The following is a 20,277-nucleotide window of genomic DNA, read 5'->3' as shown; positions in this document are numbered from 1 at the left end:
GCGACGCGTTGCTAATTGTCAAATTGATCGTATTTGTGACATGTAACAATTACATTGAAATCAGTGTGAACCTAAAAACAACACACATCCTTTCGCCAGATCGAAACTGCCAGAAGCTTGAGTTTCGTTGCGTCGATATCATGCAATCCATGATTGAAAAAATCACTTCGGTGAGTAAGCGGAAATGGAACGATATTAGCAATCGAATTATTCTTAATATCGCTTGCTTGGGAATAATTTAAGTTTAGTTTCATATGATTAAAAAAACCAAATGTACAAAAGTATGTCGAGCGCCATAACCATTTGCAAATATCATAAAAATTGAAAATAACCGTACCTCACCACTCTTTGGACTGTACTCGTGGTTGCAAATGCCTATGCGTACAAATGTCCACTGGTGCAATCTATAAGCGTGTGCAAAATTCTGTGAGTGCAACAGTATACCTGAATGTCCTGGGTGCAAATATAGTGCCGATTGACAAGAAACTTGAAGTAGTTCGTTCATTAAATCTGAGAAATAGCTACAATATAGTAAATTCTACGTAACTAAAGTTCTTGGGAAAAAAATTTGAGGGACTTTTTTTTGTTTGGTAGGTACAAGACAGTAAACGGATCTAAAACTTACAGCCAGTCGAGTATAACTGTACAATGAGAGATCAATAAAAAAACAAATATATATATCAAATATATAAACACGATTTTCAGGCTATTATCCATGCTAGATCGATTGCCTCCAGTGTCTGCCTGCTGCTTCGTCTACTGCACCCAGGTTCTTTTTGCTTTTCAGAAGGCAACGAGCTATGTCCAATATCCTCGGTGCCGGGCGACCCTGGAACTCCGATTAGGCCTGATCAGTGCTTCCTGAAAAGCACGGCCAGAATTGCCCTACATAGGATACCTGGTGCCTCGTTCTGTCCGCTGAAGTGTTCTCTTGGACACCGTGCGCTGTACCACTCTGTTGATGTACTTTGACGCTTGTTGTTACCATTGACCAGCATTCTTGTTGCAGCCAAGACTTGTATGGTAGACAATTGTTGTAGCCTTTATTCGGCTTAGCACGCCGAGGATCGTAACAAATATGCAATTGTCGCATCCTCCTAATATTGATATGACTTTACCCAAACTTTTATTCTTGCTATATATCGCAGGGCTATATCGCGCTATACATCTAATATTGGTCTGGGACGCTAGTGTTAGTTCAAAATTGTTTTAAGTTAGCCGCGGTCATTCCGTTCAACAACTTGATTCTAACCTATATTGTTGTGAGTTGTGTTATCTCGACAACAAACGCGTGCAAACAATTTCGGGGATTCTTATCGCATCTGTCGGCTTGAGTCGACATTTACCTGGTTCTCCCTCATTTCACGTCAATCAATCACAAGAATGCAATGCTCAAATATATGGAAACGGTGACCAAGGGGAAAACTTTAACCAACAATTCGGAAAATCATATCTTGAGCGAACCTGGTACTGTGGAACAGCGAATAGATGCGGTAACTTACCATCACAGTAGTATATATATTATATACCGTACCCCAAAAAAAAAAAAGGTTTCAGAGTTCCGACGTTCGCTCAACTCACGAGGTCCGCTGACATGCGCTCTTGAACCAATACAATTAATTTAATTTTTAATTTTGTTGATGTGACAAAACAATATGTCGAATTGAAAAACGAATCCCACGAAAAGTAATAGCCTTCTAGAGACAAGAACAACCTTTGGTCATTAAACTTTTTTTATAGCAATTGGTCTAATATTTAATAAGGAGATTTTTCACAAGAAAAAAATACAAAATGACATCATCAAAATCACCAAAACGATTCATAGGTCCCTGTGTACAGTTCAAAACAGCAAATAATTTGGATGTCGAGTTGCTTTTCTTTATACCGCTTTCTTTTCTTTTAAAGACTGTTCTTCAAACTCATTTGGCATGCCTGCTTTCTCTTTAGCTTTCTTTGACTTTTTCGTAGTTGTACTTTGATTCCCATACTTTTAACACCGTGACTGAATAACATTGAAATACTATCGACACCCCGGGTAAACATACGCTTCTTTCCATCGACAAAGCTCGCAACCAGGATTAGCATCAAAGGAGTGTCCGACGAAGTGCAAAAGCAATTATTCTGGGGTTCCCTAATCAAAACAAATTGCGGAATTTAAGCAAACAGTACCACCGTGGAACATCTCTTTATAATGAATATATAGCGGCACGGATTTCTGATTTCAACCAGACCCGATTCCTGCCCTTCCTTAAGATAAACGGTACGCGAATTAATTTTGGTGCGAATTCAATTCAATTTCACTTCCCAACCCCAACAAGAGTAATTTCGGGGTAGTGGTACCTAATCATTTTCGCTAAATTTATTCCTATTTTGGAACTCTTTATTTCTTCCTCAGTTCCTCACTATGCATGGGAACTACTTTATTGTTCCGTCTTCATTGGATCGTCTGTTGTAATTTGTTTGATAACTTACATGTTTGACTCAGACGTAGCGGACGTCCTACATTTATTTCATAATCAGCTTCCAATGAATAAATTCAAAGACAAATCTCAAACCCCGACAATTTCTGTAACACAAACATCGGAAATAAAAACGGTTCTTTCTATCAAATGAATTTAATCGCCAATTTTAAATTTATAAAATACAAACTAAAAGATCGTTATAATATGGCGGTGAACAACGGCAAAAAAGTCTTACAGGAAAGAAAATGATTGTGTTGATAAAAACTTACTTTCAGTTAAAATGTTCTGTATATATGTTAGAATCCAGTTATGCTGAAGATTCACCTCCTATCCACTTCCGTCTGCACATGCATATTAATACAACATAAAATTGAAGGGTAATTATTTAGTGTGGACAATTTCGCAATTCCAATCGCTATTGAGACATAAAATTGGGTCTGGCCTACGTTTCGCAGCACAAGAGTTCATTAATATAAAACCTTTATATGTAATCAGATTCATGTTAAGGGTAATAAGATAAGATAATATAATGACATTTACGTAATCATAAAACTTTCAAAGTTGTATAACGTACAGCACCTATGGCTGTAAATAAATTAACAGCTACCTTATTACTCCTTGATCGTCTCCCGCGAGTCTTCGATTTATGAATTTGACAACAATCGTCGCATTAATACTATGTTATGGCCTAACTGTAATATTATTTAGTTTAAATTTAGCTGATAGTCATGGTAACTTTCGTTTTCGTTTCACGTCAACACGTCCACTTCGTAGACATTTTTAATCAACAGTTGTAGACCTGAACTTAGGTCTAACTGCATTAGTAAAGCTGTAAAGACTTAGAAAAGCGGGGTTTAAAAGAAAAACGTTAGAATATAGATGGACAAAACAAATAAAAGAAATAAGAAATAAAAACTGCTGTTCACCTCGTCAAACTGACTGACATGACGAAAAAATTTTTTGGATATAATAAAGAAACAAAAAGCCACCTATCTGGAAAATAAATGACCGTGGAAATGACATGAAAGTAATATCGCCTGTACTATTTCCTGAGCATCTCAGCACAACCGCATCTTTGTCGAGTTTTCAATTCAACAATGATGTAGATCTTGCATTCAAAATGGCCCACACATCTTTGCCCTGCCGCATCTTTCCCAGGGTCTTTGATACAACACAAATACTATCTTTGCTACCAATCTGGTGCTATATTATGGCCTAACTGAAATCCCTACTTTAATTTGTATTTTAACCGTAGTTTTTTCGCTACAGCAGATCCCGATGTCAACATTCGCAGCTTGCTTACATCCATTCAGTTTGCATAAACACGGTCTGGGATATATATATGATATAGACAGGCGTAAAATTGAAATGACACGCATGTCTATTCCGAAAACTTTTAACGATCTACACTACAGCATGGAAGAGTCCATTCTGGCACCTCGAAGGCCTCTACACCCTAGGCCCGAGGTTAAAAACGCTGAGAGAAGTAATGTGGTGTCTTACATCTCATTATTCGCTATTGTTTTGCAGATGATAGCTAGGTAAATATTATTTAACATTGGCAATGCTTAACTGCCGTTTGGATGGAGTGGGGTTGGTAACGTGATATCCATATACAGCCAAAAATATCCATATAGCGCCAACTAAATATCCATATAGCGCCAACTAAATATCCATATAGCGCCAACTAAATATCCATATACAGCCAACTAATATCCGAATACAGCCATTTTGGTGATATCCATATACAGCCAACTAATATCCAAATACAGCCAATTAGATACACATATAATATAATAAGTGTGTTAGGGTAAGGGTTTTAAAAATAACTCTCAGAAACTCCAAAACGGCTTTTTGACGAAGTTACTTATATATGTGTAAAATATATGTAATAAATTATTGTGATATTAGCATCATTTAGTCTCTATTGTGACAAGTGAGTCTCTACATGTTATTTGTTCGAAGCGTACAATGTCAGCCTCTCGTGGTGCATGAATAGCCTACATACTACAGCTTGCAATCCATAATGCCCCAAGATAGAGCTCCACAACAGTTTATTGTGATAACATGCGAAATGTGTTGCTGCCAACGACGACATTGAAAATCTCTTATCAGTGAACTATTCTTTGGTTATTTTTATAACGAACTAGTCAAATTAAAGTTTGGTGCAAACTATCATTACAGTACGTTACATATTGATTATTCGAGAAAGCATCGCCAGATGATGTTTATAAGATGAGACCATCCATACTCGTTGACGCATTGAAGTAGTGTGCGTACGCCTACAGAAACTCCACGACGGCTATTGATGGAATATAAAAAATGACTTGCAACCAGCAGAAAGTAGATATAATAATGATATGAACATCATTCCATGATATAAACATCATTCACCGGTAAGCCTTTACATTTTGCCTGTGCAAAATAAGACATAAAGTCGCCAGTGCATAAGAGAAAGAAAAAATTAAAAATAAATGTTAAGCTATCAGTTAGTTAAATAATAAACGATTCAACTGAAAATGTCATTTATTATATGCAAAGACCAGAAAAATATGGAAATGTCATTGACAAGAGAATGAAACGGTAGTAATGCTGAAAAAGGGTATATATGGAACAATCCTAACCAATAAAAAGAATAGCAATTTAGATGCCGTAAAGCAGCGGTTCTTAATGTGATGAGATGCCTTTTGTAAAAACTCTCCGTGCATGCGACGCAGTAGTGAGAAAATATTTGAAAACGAAATGATAGAAACACTGAAAATCGAGTTCGGTTAGCTTTATTAGACGTGAGGACTTAACGATGTTATGATATATCTCTTAGATAAACCGTTTGTATCGTTTTCAGTACAAGCTGAATATTCGTTATTCAGGAAAATTCACAAAAATTTCAGCTTAATTGAACTTATCTTACAGTGAACTCGGAAAGTAACATTGTGGTTTGATTTTATCAGTAATTATTGATTACAGTTGTGTAATAGTTTATTTAAATACTCATACAGTCAGTAGAGTATGAATTGCGAATTGAATATTTGTGCGACGTAAAATTAAAATGACTTGTCAGTGCGCCGTGTCGCACCATTCGAAAACTCCTGCTGTAAAGAAATAGGACAATAATTTAAAGCATTAAAATGACACAACATTAGTCTACGAAATAAATGACGGCAAGATTTGATAATTACACAATTTAATTGTTAGCTTGTACTTGCAACTTGATTTCGAGAAAGTTATTTTCATTACATGTGAAAATATTAAATGTACAATCATACTGACTTATTAAGAACTAACTTGTCAATTATTGGAAAACACTGCCACTGCTCGGGTAACAGTTTTCGATTCAATTTAACATTCCTTAGAATGAATCTCCCATATTTTTTGAATTCTTTTGCATGTGCTTGGCTGGCTATTGTTACCGGCACCATGACATGGGCCATTTCATGCATAATCGTGTGAAAGATTACTGAAATATCAAGCTTATCCGGCTCCAAAATTAAAATTATGAATTTGTCCAGGTCGATTTTATATGTAACGCCTGTCGAAATTTTGGAGTTGTTGCCACTTAATTTGCTATATGTTTCGTTGGAAACACATCCAATTTTGTTGTCACCAGTGGGCAAGGCTGTATATGGAAATAGGTCACGGATGCTATTGTAGATTGACACTACCAACGGCGTGTCATGGTGGGATGATATGGCATCTTGCCAAGTTTTCAAATCCTCCATTTTTTTTGAATCTTCAACTGAATAACTACGACAATTCCGACATTTCCAGTTCTGGTTCCGGAATTCGTCAGTTTCGCATTTTTTATGAAACATTTTCTCACACACTGTGCACTCTAATGTTCCAGATCCATCACAAGGCATCCTGCAATGGCAAAATACTTTGCAAGTCCACCGAAGGGATGTTTTGGGTACTCGGGTAGAATGTATTTCAGGTTTAATGTGACTCCAAAAAACGTCGATATCATTTTGAATAAATGCCATTTCGAGCCCTTCATTAAATTTATTGCTATACGTCAGTAAACAGGGATCCACATTTTTGCAAATCGCTAGTGCGTTGGCTATAGCGAAATACCCACATTCATTTGCTCGCTGCTGTTGAACAGCCATCACTTCAATTGTGATGCTGTCACTATTGGTCCCACAGAGCTGACAAACTGCTGTTTGCACGATTTCAGGATAATTACTCGATAAAAGACTGTCATACACTGATGCATGATTTTTTCAGAAAACTGGTCCGAAATAGTTATCCAATGATTTTTTCTGATGTTTATTATTTGAACAAAGGTATTACAGGATTTTATCGGGAATCCTTCCACTGTCGATATTATTACATCCTTCAGTCCTGATAAATGACGATATTTTATTTTCATTAACGCCATTGCTGCATTTATAATTCTATCATTTAAAAATAATTTATCCCGTATAATTTGTTGGTCAATCAAATCCAAATGAAGACATTCCAACCAATGATTGCTAAGAAATGGATTTATTTCCAACAGAGAATCCTCTGGGGGTTTATCGAATTTTGTGCGGTCAAATCCGTTATCAATAAAATCTAATAAATGTTTTCCAATTGGTCTTTCTATTTGTTTAGTTTCACCCAAAAGACTATCTTCGTCTGTTGAGTACATTTTTGTGTTGTTTTCAAGTTCGTCATTTTCTTGCTCGGTTGTAGACACATCGAATACACTGTTTGTCTTCTCCCGTGAAAGTTGTTTTCCTACTGCAACGTTCAAATATACTTCGTTAAGTAGGTCATTTTTATTTTGTTTCAACGAAAAATCCTCCGTTGTGTTATCCATAGATTGTGTCAAATTTGCTTTATTCAGTCTACATACATTTTGTAATATTTTTTCCTCTTTGGCTTCAGTCGAAATTTTTTTTCCGTCACTTTGCAATTCTTGTTCAATTCCAGCCTGAGTTGATGTAATGTAATCACTTCTAAATGGGCATGTGTCATCTTTTTTTATTTTCGTTTTCGTTTTACTGCTTTCATATGTATCGACAGTCTGGAGATACCATCTACCCAGACTATCCACATGCAAATCACTATTGCTGTGTTTTTCCAAGCTGTTGGCCAATTTCATATTTATCAAATGATTATGGTTATCAATTATCGAACGGAACAGATAAATATGATTCACCGGCTCCATTTGATTTAAAAATCTATTATCCTTATTAAATATTGCATTTAATTGTTCCACAACTTGTGTATTAAGGAAACCATTCAGTTCCGGGACGAAGGTTATTCTACGTAGTATTTCTTTTTTCTTGGTTACATTTTTTTCGTGCAGTCTGTCATATAAACACATATAAAGAGATTTACCACTAACAGGGTGCACTCCTTTGGTATATTGCTCTTTTTGTGCACTTGTTTCAAAAATCCAAGGCATTGAGATGGAAAGACGTTTATCTTCGGCAGCTTTTATGTTTTCTTGAGTTGGCTTACATAGCATTCCATCGTGTGGTGAAAACATAGATATCTTTCGTTTGTTACCATGCGCAACCACCATATTTGCCATATCAATTATGACAATATTCGGTTGATATTTGAATGACAAAAGTATATCAACAAAGTCGCGAGGACTTTCGGCGCGCATAACAAACTTAAGAGCATAAACAACTCCATGAGCGCAAGTACAAGAAACCCAGCCACCAGAACAGCCCCAAAGCTTGGAAAAATCTTTTTTAAATTCTTCATGGTCTTTTGCAATTCGATCTCGTATGGCTAAAATTATGTCCAGCTTACCGCCCTTTGGGACATTTCCAAGTAAATGTTTACCAAATTTGAATACGTCTTTTGACGAGTAGCTATGTAATATTTCTAAAAGTCTTTCTTCCGTTATATCCCTACAATCGCTCTCCATTAAACCATTTTTCTTTGAAACCTTCCGATGTTCCGTATTCAATATTTCCACCACTGTTCTAGTGTATTTTCCGATAAATGGCGCCCATTCAAGCAAATTAGGAGTTATTTGAATACTTGGTATATTCCTCGGATAAAATCCTCGAATAAGCATATTCATCTCCACATTTTCCCAGAAACTTTGACAATTGACAGTGTCGGCCTTGTCTTCGTCGTATTGATCGGGCACAGATAACGACGTGGCTGGACAAATTTACTTTTTTGTTACGATCCATGACTACTAATGTGGGATGGTACCCACAAATACCACAGTGGAGCAAATACAAGTGGTCACTATTCAGGCTATCAAAATGCAAAAAAGCATTCACAATTTTTTGAGAATTTAATTCAGTCCCGATTCGCGAAGAAAGAGCGTTAACAAAACTTCCAATGGGCAAATGCTGCATGAGAAACTCTTTGATAAAATAGCAAATTTCAAGTGACATAAAGAAAATATCATTGAAATTATGCAATCCGTCAGTAAATTCTTGGTAGCGATAACACACTTTGCATTTTGGGCAATCTTTGTAATAAGTTGATATATCACCAAGAAGTTCAGTCATTGTTAATATTTTTGCATGTTTTGAGATCAAAATCGGTTTTTGTAAATCTGAATCACAATAAAAGCATTTGACTTCGACTGGAATATACGTCGTGGTATATATCGTTCTGGATGCACGATTGTTGGCCGAATGTGGTATACGTTTTTGTTCTTTTAAATACTGGCACATTTTTTCTAGAATTTGTGTATCGATGGGTGGATAATACTTTAGAGAAATGTTTTGGTGCTGAACATTGACTGTTTCATCATTATCTTCGATTCTAGGTTCTCTAAAACCTTCAAATAAGTTATTTTGAACTAAATACCACATACAAACACATTTGTGTACGCACGAATGCTTTCTTTTGCAGCATCTACAATCCAGGTTACCTTCTTGAATATCGGCTGTGAGGATAATTCTACCAAATTATAACGAAAACATGATAAATCTTGTTGATTCGTGTATTGCGTAAAGCAATTTTGATTTGTTATTTAATGCCATCTTTTTGAGATCTAGACATTGTTCTATATTCGTAGGCTTGATAATTTTGTATTTGCCGTCAATCGATAGTTCGGATAAATAAGTGTCATTTAGTGTCTCTGATTCTGGATACTTTGTATCAACACCCACAAGCCTCAAATGTCTGCACTCTGCACCAGTCATGCCACTGCGCCATGCCATATACATGTAATCTCGGCAGGCAGAGTCTTCACAGTCAACACCAAAATCGAGCGAAATTTTCGATAAATTTTTCTTTATGTGTATGGGATAAAAGACTCCTCCTTTGGAGCTTCTTCAAACCATATACAAACCCCTTATTTTGTCGACGCAATACACGACATTTTCTATTTCTTTGTTATGAATATTTCGATAATGACGAGGCAAACTTCTGGAGCACATTTCCTTCCTGCACACTGGACAAGTGATCATTTTTTCAAGAACACGCCTTGATTTTTTCTCTGGTGCATAATCGCAAGCATCATTAAACTCTGTATTTGATTTGATATTCATTTCAATGGATCCATTATCACAGGCGACGTTTGTTTTATGATTCATCTCAATGGAATCATTATTACCTAAGGGGGGGTCATCTGGTGTATACTCGCAGACGTCGTTCAGCTCTATTTTTGGTTTAGTATTCATTCTAACGCCACCAGTTTTATTTACCGTGTGATTTTCCATGTGAACATGTAGCTGTTTTTCCCTTATTATTGTTCTGTTACATATCAGACAATGATAATGAGGTCTAAAATACCCCGAATGTCCGTGATTTAGTTTGCATTTCAGACATTTATAATGCTGATATATGACGGATTGTCTCGCATGTACTTCCTCAAAGTGTCTTTTGCAATGCGCATGGCCAGCACTTGCAGCTTTGCATAACAAACAGTGTAGATGATGATTGGGTTTCCTACTACAATCAGGTTCTTCACACAGTCGGAATCGAATCGCGTAAGTGTCATCCTCTTTTGAATCTTTATCTGGACCATTTGCAAAAAACCAAGGAGTTGTTCTGAATGATGAAAATAATTGTTGTAAATAATTAAATCATGGTCGCGTATAATCTTGTTTCTTAGAAGCAGTGATATTAGCATATTTGTTTGAATTTAGGTTGAGATTAAATCAAATCTACATTGTTCAGTTAGAAGAATGAATATATATATATAAATATATATATATATATATACATATATATGAATATTTCGATTCGGAATATTTTAGACTTTGACGATATAAATTACACCAACAAGTTGAATTTTGAATAATTACACACGTCAGCATATCACGGAAGCAAAGTATACCAAATAACCTTTTAGCGTAGCTAGTTTTTGACATCTTCAATCTTCAACCCGGATTCATATTCAAACAACCTTAAAATAGGAATATATTAGTTCACATGTAGGAAGCGATGAACCGCGGCGCGAAATCTATTATCTTGATTAAGAAGACTGACATACATACTTGTTGAACGAGTAAGATTCGATATCAATTTTTTTTGAGGTAAGGCAACTTCTCTAACTTTGTTGGTTTTTGGAGATAAACGACTGAATTCAAACCTATACTTTTGTGAGAATTTATTTTCCTAAAAATTCATGTATTAGTACCTGAAAAGTTTGGTTTTAAAATTGAAATTTATCAAACTCGATCTGGCATTCTCAATGTTGAAAATAACCACAATATTTATCGATAAGATTTCCAAACGAGAATATTGGTCGGAGACCAAAGACTTATCGATCGAAGATCGCTAATTAATTATTAACTCGCTAATTATTCGACATAATTCATCCAAAATTAATAGGCTTCTGGTCCGAGATATGATGAATGCACATGCAAAATTTGGAGCAGATTCAACCTCGCCTTCGTGAGATATCGCGTTCATCTAACAGACAAACAAACAGACAAATACCTTAAGATTATAAGTAATAAGAAATATGTATTGGATCGCAGTTTACTATTGCCAATAGGCCTACTTAACAAACTTTTCCGAAGTGTGCATCCCAGAAATTATGTCATTATTCAAACAAAATAATATTGCCACATTAATTTGAAGATTCCTTTTGGTATTAGTATTTGCAACGAGAATATCGGTCGGAGACTGAAGAGCGATAATTAATTAATTAATAACCTGCTAATTATTGGACATAATTAACCCAAAATCAATAGGCTTCTGGTACGAGATATGATGCATGCACATGCAAATACCTATCAACATACTTACCGATCTTAAGATCGATAAGTAATGACTGTTAAAAACCAGGCATGATTGTGCAATTATTGTCGTACCAGTTATCTCGCTTGTTAAAAATGCCTATGTCATCCAGGGTACTCGGTACTCTCGAAGTATGCGAACCAAGATGGCGGACACCGGAACGTAGCATGTGTACCAAGTTAGGGTTTAGGCAATAATTTTATTTCAATTTCCTCTCATTTTAGTTCTATTGCGATTTCGGGGAATAACCAATTGACTCCCGTAGTATTTGTCTCTGAAATTATGGCATAACCCCTAACCTGGAACATATACTACGTTCCGGTGTCCGCCATCTTGGCTCAGTACTTCGGGAGTACACCTATAATTTTTGTAGGAAAAAGCATTGAACTTTTTAGTAGGTTGATAGTATTTCTAGATAACATTTTAATGTTGAACCTTTTTAATATTGAAATAGAATTGTTATTGACTTCAAAAACTATAGTTGGCGGGCTCTTAGGGCCTTTGATTCCTAATGAGTATAATCTGGACTGTACTTGTTTCGAGTGAGATCCCTATAAGACTTAGCCTACACAATATAAATACGCATGAATACCTTGGTGGTTTTTAGTGTTGTAATAATTCCTAACGGTGTAATACTAATTTGAATTTATCTGTGTATTCTATTAGATATGTTTGTTTTTCTTTTATTCCTTTTGAAGTAAGTAACTTGACATATGGGCCACAAGCATAGTTTAACTGACCGAGGAACTACAATTGTCACTAACGCTGCTGCAGATTATGGTATGAGCATCTTAAGCATAATACTCACTTCAATTCAGAATAAAGTAGAACAGTACACGATGAAGTCCAATCTTCGTATTTGTTATATCCAAGGAATCAGTAACATTCAATCGATATGCTATTTTCAAAGTAATGATTCTTAAGTCCACACTCGTGTTCCTAGCCTGCTGTTTCCTCGAATCCTATCTATGTCGCCTATTCACATTAATTTATTGCGTCATAGATGTATTCAAATACACGATTTACAGTTTCGACTACATTAAGCCTTTGAATATTCTAGTATTAAGATTTTATTCTTTCATTGTTGAACACTGTCCAATCATAGATTGGACATCATAGAATGGGGCCTATTAGATTTTTTTTTTCAGGAACTACGCGCACCGGCAGTTTTAGGTTTCATATATTCCACCAAACGTTGATTGATTATTTTATAGACAGATTATTGCCAATAGCCGAAAAATAGCTTTTTCAAATACGATTTTCAGTCATCACATTTCTTGTATTAGTAACGATCAGCTGTTGTGGGGTATTATGACATCATAGATTGGCGCCTATTGGATATTTCTGAGTCATGGTTTTGAAGAACTGAGTTGGGGCCTATTGGATATTTCTGAAGAACTGAGTTGGCGCCTATTGGATATTTCTGAAGAACTGAGTTGCGCCTATTGGATATTTCTGGAAAACTGAGTTGGGGCCTATTGAATATTTCTGAAAAACTGAGTTGGGGCCTATTGGATATTTCTGAGTCATGGTTTTGAAGAACTGAGTCGGGGCCTATTGGATATTTCTGAAGAGCTGAGTTGGGGCCTATTGGATATTTCTGAAATACTACTCACCATCAGTTTTATGTCTGGTGTTTAATGATGCTCATATTATGATATTTTATTCCTTATATTTTACGCTTTTTACAAGTCATTTCTCATATTTCAATCGGAAGTTATTTTCGAGTTCTTGTACGCGTAACGGTAGTAGTAGTAGTATTTTATTTCTATAACAATGTCAAAAAAGTTTACATACAACATTTAAAAATTATTTTCAAGGCTTTGAGACGAGGCTGTGACGATGCGACCGTTAGGTCATCGAGTCAGTCACAGCCTTTAAAAAAATATAAACTTACCATTTTGTTAACAAAATTGAGCTAAAGTAACACGCCCTGAAAATAAATTAACACACAAGAGAGAAAAAAAGGAAACACAAAAAAAATCAATTGAATAAGTTAAAACCATACTATGTCGGATGGCATATGCACAGTATATGAGATTTTCAGTCATCACATTTCTTGTAGGCCTATTATTAACGATCAGATGTTGTGGGGGTTTTATGACATCATAGATTGGCGCCTATTGGATATTTCTGAGTCATGGTTTTGAAGAACTGAGTTGGGGCCTGTTGGATATTTCTGAAAAACTGAGTTGGGGCCTATTGGATATTTCTGAAGAACTGAGTTGGCGCCTATTGGATATTTCTGAAAAACTGAGTTGGGGCCTATTGGATATTTCTGAAGAACTGGGTTGGGGCCTATTGGATATTTCTGAAAAACTGAGTTGGGGCCTATTGGATATTTCTGAAAAACTGAGTTGGGGCCTATTGGATATTTCTGAAGAGCTGAGTTGGGGCCTATTGGATATTTCTGAAATACTACTCACCATCAGTGTTATGTCTGGTGTTTAATGATGCTCATATTATGATATTTTATTCTTTATATTTTACGCTTTTTACAAGTCATTTCTCATATTTCAATCGGAAGTTATTTTCGAGTTTCTGTACCCGTAACGGTAGTATAGTATTTTATTTCGTCAACAATGTCAAAAAAGTTTACATACAACATTTAAAAATTATTTTCAAGGCTTTGAGACGAGGCTGTGACGATGCGACCGTTAGGTCATCGAGTCAGTCACAGCCTTTAAAAAAATATAAACTTACCATTTTGTTAACGAAATTGAGCTAAAGTAACACGCCCTGAAAATAAATTAACACACAAGAGAGAAAAAAAGGAAACACAAAAAAAATCAATTGAATAAGTTAAAACTATACTATGTCGGATGGCATATGCACAGTATATGAGATTTTCAGTCATCACATTTCTTGTAGGCCTATTATTAACGATCAGATGTTGTGGGGTATTATGACATCATAGATTGGCGCCTATTGGATATTTCTGAGTCATGGTTTTGAAGAACTGAGTTGGGGCCTGTTGGATATTTCTGAAGAACTGAGTTGGCGCCTATTGGATATTTCTGAAAAACTGAGTTGGGGCCTATTGGATATTTCTGAAGAACTGAGTTGGCGCCTATTGGATATTTCTGAAAAACTGAGTTGGGGCCTATTGGATATTTCTGAAGAACTGGGTTGGGGCCTATTGGATATTTCTGAAAAACTGAGTTGGGGCCTATTGGATATTTCTGAAAAACTGAGTTGGGGCCTATTGGATATTTCTGAAGAGCTGAGTTGGGGCCTATTGAATATTTCTGAAATACTACTCACCATCAGTGTTATGTCTGGTGTTTAATGATGCTCATATTATGATATTTTATTCCTTATATTTTACGCTTTTTACAAGTCATTTCTCATATTTCAATCGGAAGTTATTTTCGAGTTTCTGTACGCGTAACGGTAGTATAGTATTTTATTTCGTCAACAATGTCAAAAAAGTTTACATACAACATTTAAAAATTTTATTCAAGGCTTTGAGACGAGGCTGTGACGATGCGACCGTTAGGTCATCGAGTCAGTCACAGCCTTTAAAAAAATATAAATTTACCATTTTGTTAACGAAATTGAGCTAAAGTAACACGCCCTGAAAATAAATTAACACACAAGAGAGAAAAAAAGGAAACAAAAAAAAATCAGTTGAATAAGTTAAAACCATACTATGTCGGATGGCATATGCACAGTATAACTCATGCCTAGTCCCAACTCTAAAAGGGAATAATGGTCTTTTACAGTTAATTTTCTATAGTAGAGTTGTATATTTCACGAAAAAAAGGACTCCAGATTCGCTGATAATGCCAATTCTATATATATCATCGACTTGAAAATCGTCCTTTACACATTTTATTAGAGGAAAGTGTTTTAAGCATATATAGCTGAATAGAACTTTTAGCATACGGTATTAAAAAGTCGCTTGGGGGATTTTTAAATGTGAAAAAAATGTAAAATTAATGGTAATTTTCACACGCAACGTCGCGCATTAGAATGTTTACGTCTTTCTACGTGCATTTCCGTCGAAAAAATAACATTTTTTGCATTGAGGGGGCCTTTGAAGTGATAATTAGAGATGTGACATCATCAAAATTGCCAATTGAAGCCTTGAACTTGAAAATTCTGTAAATACAATCATGAATTTTGGAGTAACCATTCTTGCTATAATAGTGGTTTTGGTCTTCTGTTGGAAAATAACACAAGAAAACGTTGAAATAAAAGTCAAATAATTAGGAATAATTATTAACCATCTACTAGAAACCATTCTTGCTATAATAGTGGTTTTGGTCTTCTGTTGGAAAATAACACAAAAAAAACGTTGAAATAAAAATTAATTAATTGGGAATAATTATTAACCCTCTACTAGACACAAAATCTCGCAAATTCAAGGTTGTTCAATAGAAATTTTGTCGCATAGAAAAAATATTATTAGAGGAAAGTGTTTTAAACATATATAGCTGAATAGAACTTTAGCACATGGTATTAGTGGTAGTGGTCTCATCATACTAAATACAATGACGATTCGTCTTAACTTAAATAAACTGCAAGGTGTGCAATGATAGTTTCCGCCAAACGTTAATTTGATTAATTTCTATGCAGTTTATTGCCAGTAACCAAAGAATAGTTCACCGAAAAAAGTATTTCAGCGAGCACAATTATCACGCTATTCAAGATGTGGGGTATTATGACATCATATTTTGGAGCCTTTGGATATTTCTCAAGTACTACGCACGTTGGCAGTATTTTATTTTCCACCAAGCGGTAATTCGATTAGTTGTTTGACAGTTTATCGCCATTCGCCAAGGAATAGTTCACTGAAAAGAGATTTTCAGCCAGCATATTTCTTGTGCAATGATCGACCACCTGTTTTGGGGTATATATTATGATATTAATGCTGGTAGTTTCGGCGGTGTGGCTCATCGTATTAAGCGTTAGGAATACGCTCGCCACCGCACCTCAGATTACTCTGCGTGGGTTCGTAGTTTCGAATCCCATGCGGGGATGGTTATGTGCGAAAGGATTGCTGAACTCGTTGCTGTCATAGGGTGGTTCAAGTAGCCACTTGTCGGTTATGGCTTCCCCCCCACCATGATGTGGATGCTTCCGAAAACAACAATCGGCTTTCCTCTCTCCCGACATAAATATGTAAATCATATCCTATCTTGATGACTTTATTTATTTATTGATTTGGCTGTATTTGGATATTAGTTGGCTGTATATGGATATCACCAAAATGGCTGTATTTGGATATTAGTTGGCTGTATATGGATATTTAGTTGGCGCTATATGGATATTCAGTTGGCGCTATATGGATATTCAGTTGGCGCTATATGGATATTCTTGGCAGTATATGTATGGCACGTTACCAACCCTATCGTTTGGATGTGAACACTACTCGTTATTTTGTGACGGTCAACTTCGACTGTGCAGTTAGAAAGAAAGATGGATACACCTAGCAAATCCAGCGCTCCTCATGTACCACCCAAGCGAAAGAGTCCAAGCAATCGACCTATGCGTAATACTGCAACTATGACCAACACTATTGAGGTTGACGATATGTCAAATCTGGTGTCTATTTCGTAAATTAATCAACAGAAGAACCCCTAAAATATTTTTGTCGCTGATTGTACACGTATCGTAATCAATCTATGTTTATAGATGGGGTAGCAGTGTGTCAGGTACTTTCTCTGTCCATAATGGTACCCACAGCGCCGGATTGACCATTAAACAATATAAGCACGTGCTTAGGACACCAAGTAAAGAGGGGCACCACAGTAATTTTAGAGCAGAATTTTATATAGTTTATAGGTGTTTATTAAAATATTACGAGTTCACCAGACGACTCCAACTTCAAAATGTTTGCTTATTTTTCGTCTTATGGTATCATATTAATCTTCTTTATTGAAAATGAACACTGATATATACTTATTTATTTGACACGAAATGGGCCTATGAGTCGTTCTCTTAAATTGTTGTTGTTTTTTCTTTCTAGTATTCACCTTGTTGCTGCATTTTTGTTTTAAAAAAAATTCTTTTCTCTTCAACAAATGGACCAATGAACTATTCGCACTATGTGGCGGTTTCGCGATCGCATTTCAACGATCTAGGTATGGGTCAGCGAAGTCGGAAGTTTTCTGATAAGGTAGACCAGGCCGAAGGTGGTCAATCATTCGATATCTCAAACTTCTCTAAATTATCAAAATATAATAAGAAGAAACCATCACCAATAATCGCCAAGTTTATCAATAGAAAAACAAGAGATCGAATATTAACGAATCGGAGCAAACTCAAATCATTTCTATGTCTACTGTTTTTCCAAAAATTCCCAGGGCATCAAAGGTATTTGTCATCAAAATCTGACGGATACAAACAAAGATTTATTTTCCAAGACCAGAGACTTAAAGAGAGCCTGTGGGTATAAGTTTTTATGGACAAATAATGGTAGAGTTCTCATTAAAAAGAACCTGGTTACTACTACCATCCTCATAGTTACAGAAGATGATCTGCTTTTAATAAATTAGGTCAATATATTACATTCATGACTATATAATAATTTTCACTGTTATGTGTTAAATACTAGTTATTTGACGTCATCTGCTGCTGACCACAGCAACTTTGGTGTCGCTGACACGATGACTTTATAGTTTTTTTCGCGGCTCCTCGTCAATTGCAATCTATTTCAAACTCTAACTTTTTTATTAGACGTCCGCAAGTAGCTCAAATTCAACAGCAATACGCTTTACAAAAACGTATCAGTGATTTTTACATGTGACTAAGGCAGGGACATGAGAAATATCGACGAGTACGCTTTAAAGATCCAACTTTCATTGACACGTTTCAAGCCGTTGGTGAAGATGTCGGTGGATGCAAATGTACTCGAGATAGAAGCTAACTTTCCTAAGAGCGGAATGTGAATGTCGATGTTGCGAGCTGATCCGAAATCTGCTAACTGATTTAATAATCGTAACTTACTCAAATATCATCTCAGCAATCTACTATTTAGTCTAAGTTAGCTTTACATTATTTGCAAAGATCATCTTTTGGCGAAATCAAACTGTGACCAAATCATTTTCGGACAGATTCTATTTTCTAGCATTTAACTTTCTTTCGTTTTTTTTTTAATTACACTCTATAATTTACGAATAGTTGATTCAAACAATCAATAAATATATGGGAAAATCATATTATTCAATCATGAAAAAAAAATAATAATAAAAAAGTATGTTTGCAGGAAAGTGAAATCAGAAGAAAAAATGAATTAAGTTTTTCATTCTGCTGGAAATGATAAAAGAATTGTTGCGTCGGATTGCTTTGAGTTCACAGATAATGTTTTTTGCCCCGTGGTATTATTTTTAAAATCTTTTTATTCGTCCATTCCATCATGCTACAGGAAGAGGTTGAAAACCTTTTTGCAGTTTTTCGAAAATGTGCTTGAGTTTCGTCTATCTGGACGGAAACTAGAAACGAAAAGAACTCATTTTAATCGGCGTAATAACAGCAACATACAAAAAGTACTATTTTATGCTGAATGAGATATTCTGTTCTGATTTGTCAGTTACTATTATAAATATCAAATATTCCAAATGTCTCAAATAACATTTTGTTCTATCCTTGAATTTTCAACTAAAACTAATCGCGACAACTAAATATATATACATCATGTAGGTTACACACCTTTTCTTCCAACTAATGCATGAATTGAATTATTTCGATTCTGTGATCGATTTTCGATCCATTTCTTGCTGGCATTCAAACATTTGCATTTGGCCAATCTATAAGAAAACAACAATATATTTAAAAAATATATATCAGCATCTGGGTCATACCTCTGTAGTCGAACATAATTAGTTCGGGAATGGTGTTCGACTACGATTTGTGCGAGTACCGAAACTTTTTTGTCATAAAAAAAGTGGAAACTGTGGTAATTTTTGACTCTAATTTTTTGGTCAACTACCGAATCGTTCGAGTGTTGAGTATTTCGATTACAGAAGTATCACTGTATATCGTGAGCAATTTAATCAAAGATGAAGGGAATTATATATCACAATGCAAAATTCATACTTTAATATATGACTTTCGGAATAAAAAAATATGGACTAATTATACCTATATAATTTTCCCGAATCTTTGAATTCTTCCGATAACCATTTGCCATTGATATCTTCTATAATATGTTGGTCCACGAATTTCTGTAGCAGTTTTATACTCTTTAGGAATGAAATATAAAAATACTTTAGTTAAAATTGCAATATTTCAAACACCTCATGCATTTTAGATGAAGTCAATTTACACTAAAATTGACTACAACACATGTTGTACAAAAACACTTCTTACCTGAGATCTTGACACATTCTCATAGTTTTCCATTTTTTTCAGGATTTTATGCATTGTGGTAACAGCTGATGAACCGGTGAAGCATTCTTTGTAAATCTTAAGATTTTTCCGATTGCGGCAGCAACATATTTGTGACTCAAACGATTGGACAAATGTGTTCCAGGTTTTTGTAGCTTTGAAAGCTTTGTTTTCTGATTTTCTGTTTTTGACTGAGCAGTTTTTGTAATCTTGATCTTCAGTATATGTTTCCATGGTCAAATGAACGATGAGGTAAGTTGAAAAACCTTTTAACTTTTGTTTTACCAAGTTTGTGAAAGTTTCAGTTTCAAAAACAAGAATAAGA

General features: G+C 35.3%; 2 protein-coding genes and 1 long non-coding RNA gene across 3 annotated transcripts; all 3 read right to left on the bottom strand.

Moving 5' to 3' along the window:
* Positions 1-2,304: 2,304 nt before the first annotated feature.
* LOC144424360 (uncharacterized) lies at positions 2,305-3,246 on the bottom strand. The gene is made up of 3 exons (XR_013476652.1): positions 3,070-3,246; positions 2,732-2,803; positions 2,305-2,566 (listed from the first exon to the last, which is right to left on the bottom strand). It is a non-coding gene; the product is annotated as an uncharacterized LOC144424360 (long non-coding RNA).
* A 6,237-nt stretch (positions 3,247-9,483) lies between these two features.
* On the bottom strand, positions 9,484-10,936 carry LOC144424288 (uncharacterized). The gene is made up of 2 exons (XM_078113440.1): positions 10,719-10,936; positions 9,484-10,421 (listed from the first exon to the last, which is right to left on the bottom strand). The coding sequence occupies exons 1-2, from the start codon at positions 10,742-10,744 to the stop codon at positions 9,704-9,706; spliced, it is 744 nt and encodes a 247-aa protein (XP_077969566.1). The 5' UTR covers positions 10,745-10,936; the 3' UTR covers positions 9,484-9,703.
* Positions 10,937-18,286: 7,350 nt separating this feature from the next.
* Positions 18,287-20,277, bottom strand: LOC144424622 (uncharacterized). Its single transcript, XM_078114068.1, has 4 exons — positions 19,935-20,277; positions 19,707-19,807; positions 19,275-19,372; positions 18,287-19,057 (listed from the first exon to the last, which is right to left on the bottom strand). The coding sequence occupies exons 1-4, from the start codon at positions 20,184-20,186 to the stop codon at positions 18,918-18,920; spliced, it is 591 nt and encodes a 196-aa protein (XP_077970194.1). The 5' UTR covers positions 20,187-20,277; the 3' UTR covers positions 18,287-18,917.

The sequence above is a fragment of the Styela clava genome, chromosome 6 (genome assembly GCF_964204865.1).
Source record: "Styela clava chromosome 6, kaStyClav1.hap1.2, whole genome shotgun sequence".
Taxonomy (NCBI): Eukaryota; Metazoa; Chordata; class Ascidiacea; order Stolidobranchia; family Styelidae; genus Styela; species Styela clava.
This window is presented reverse-complemented; position numbering and strand designations above follow the sequence as displayed.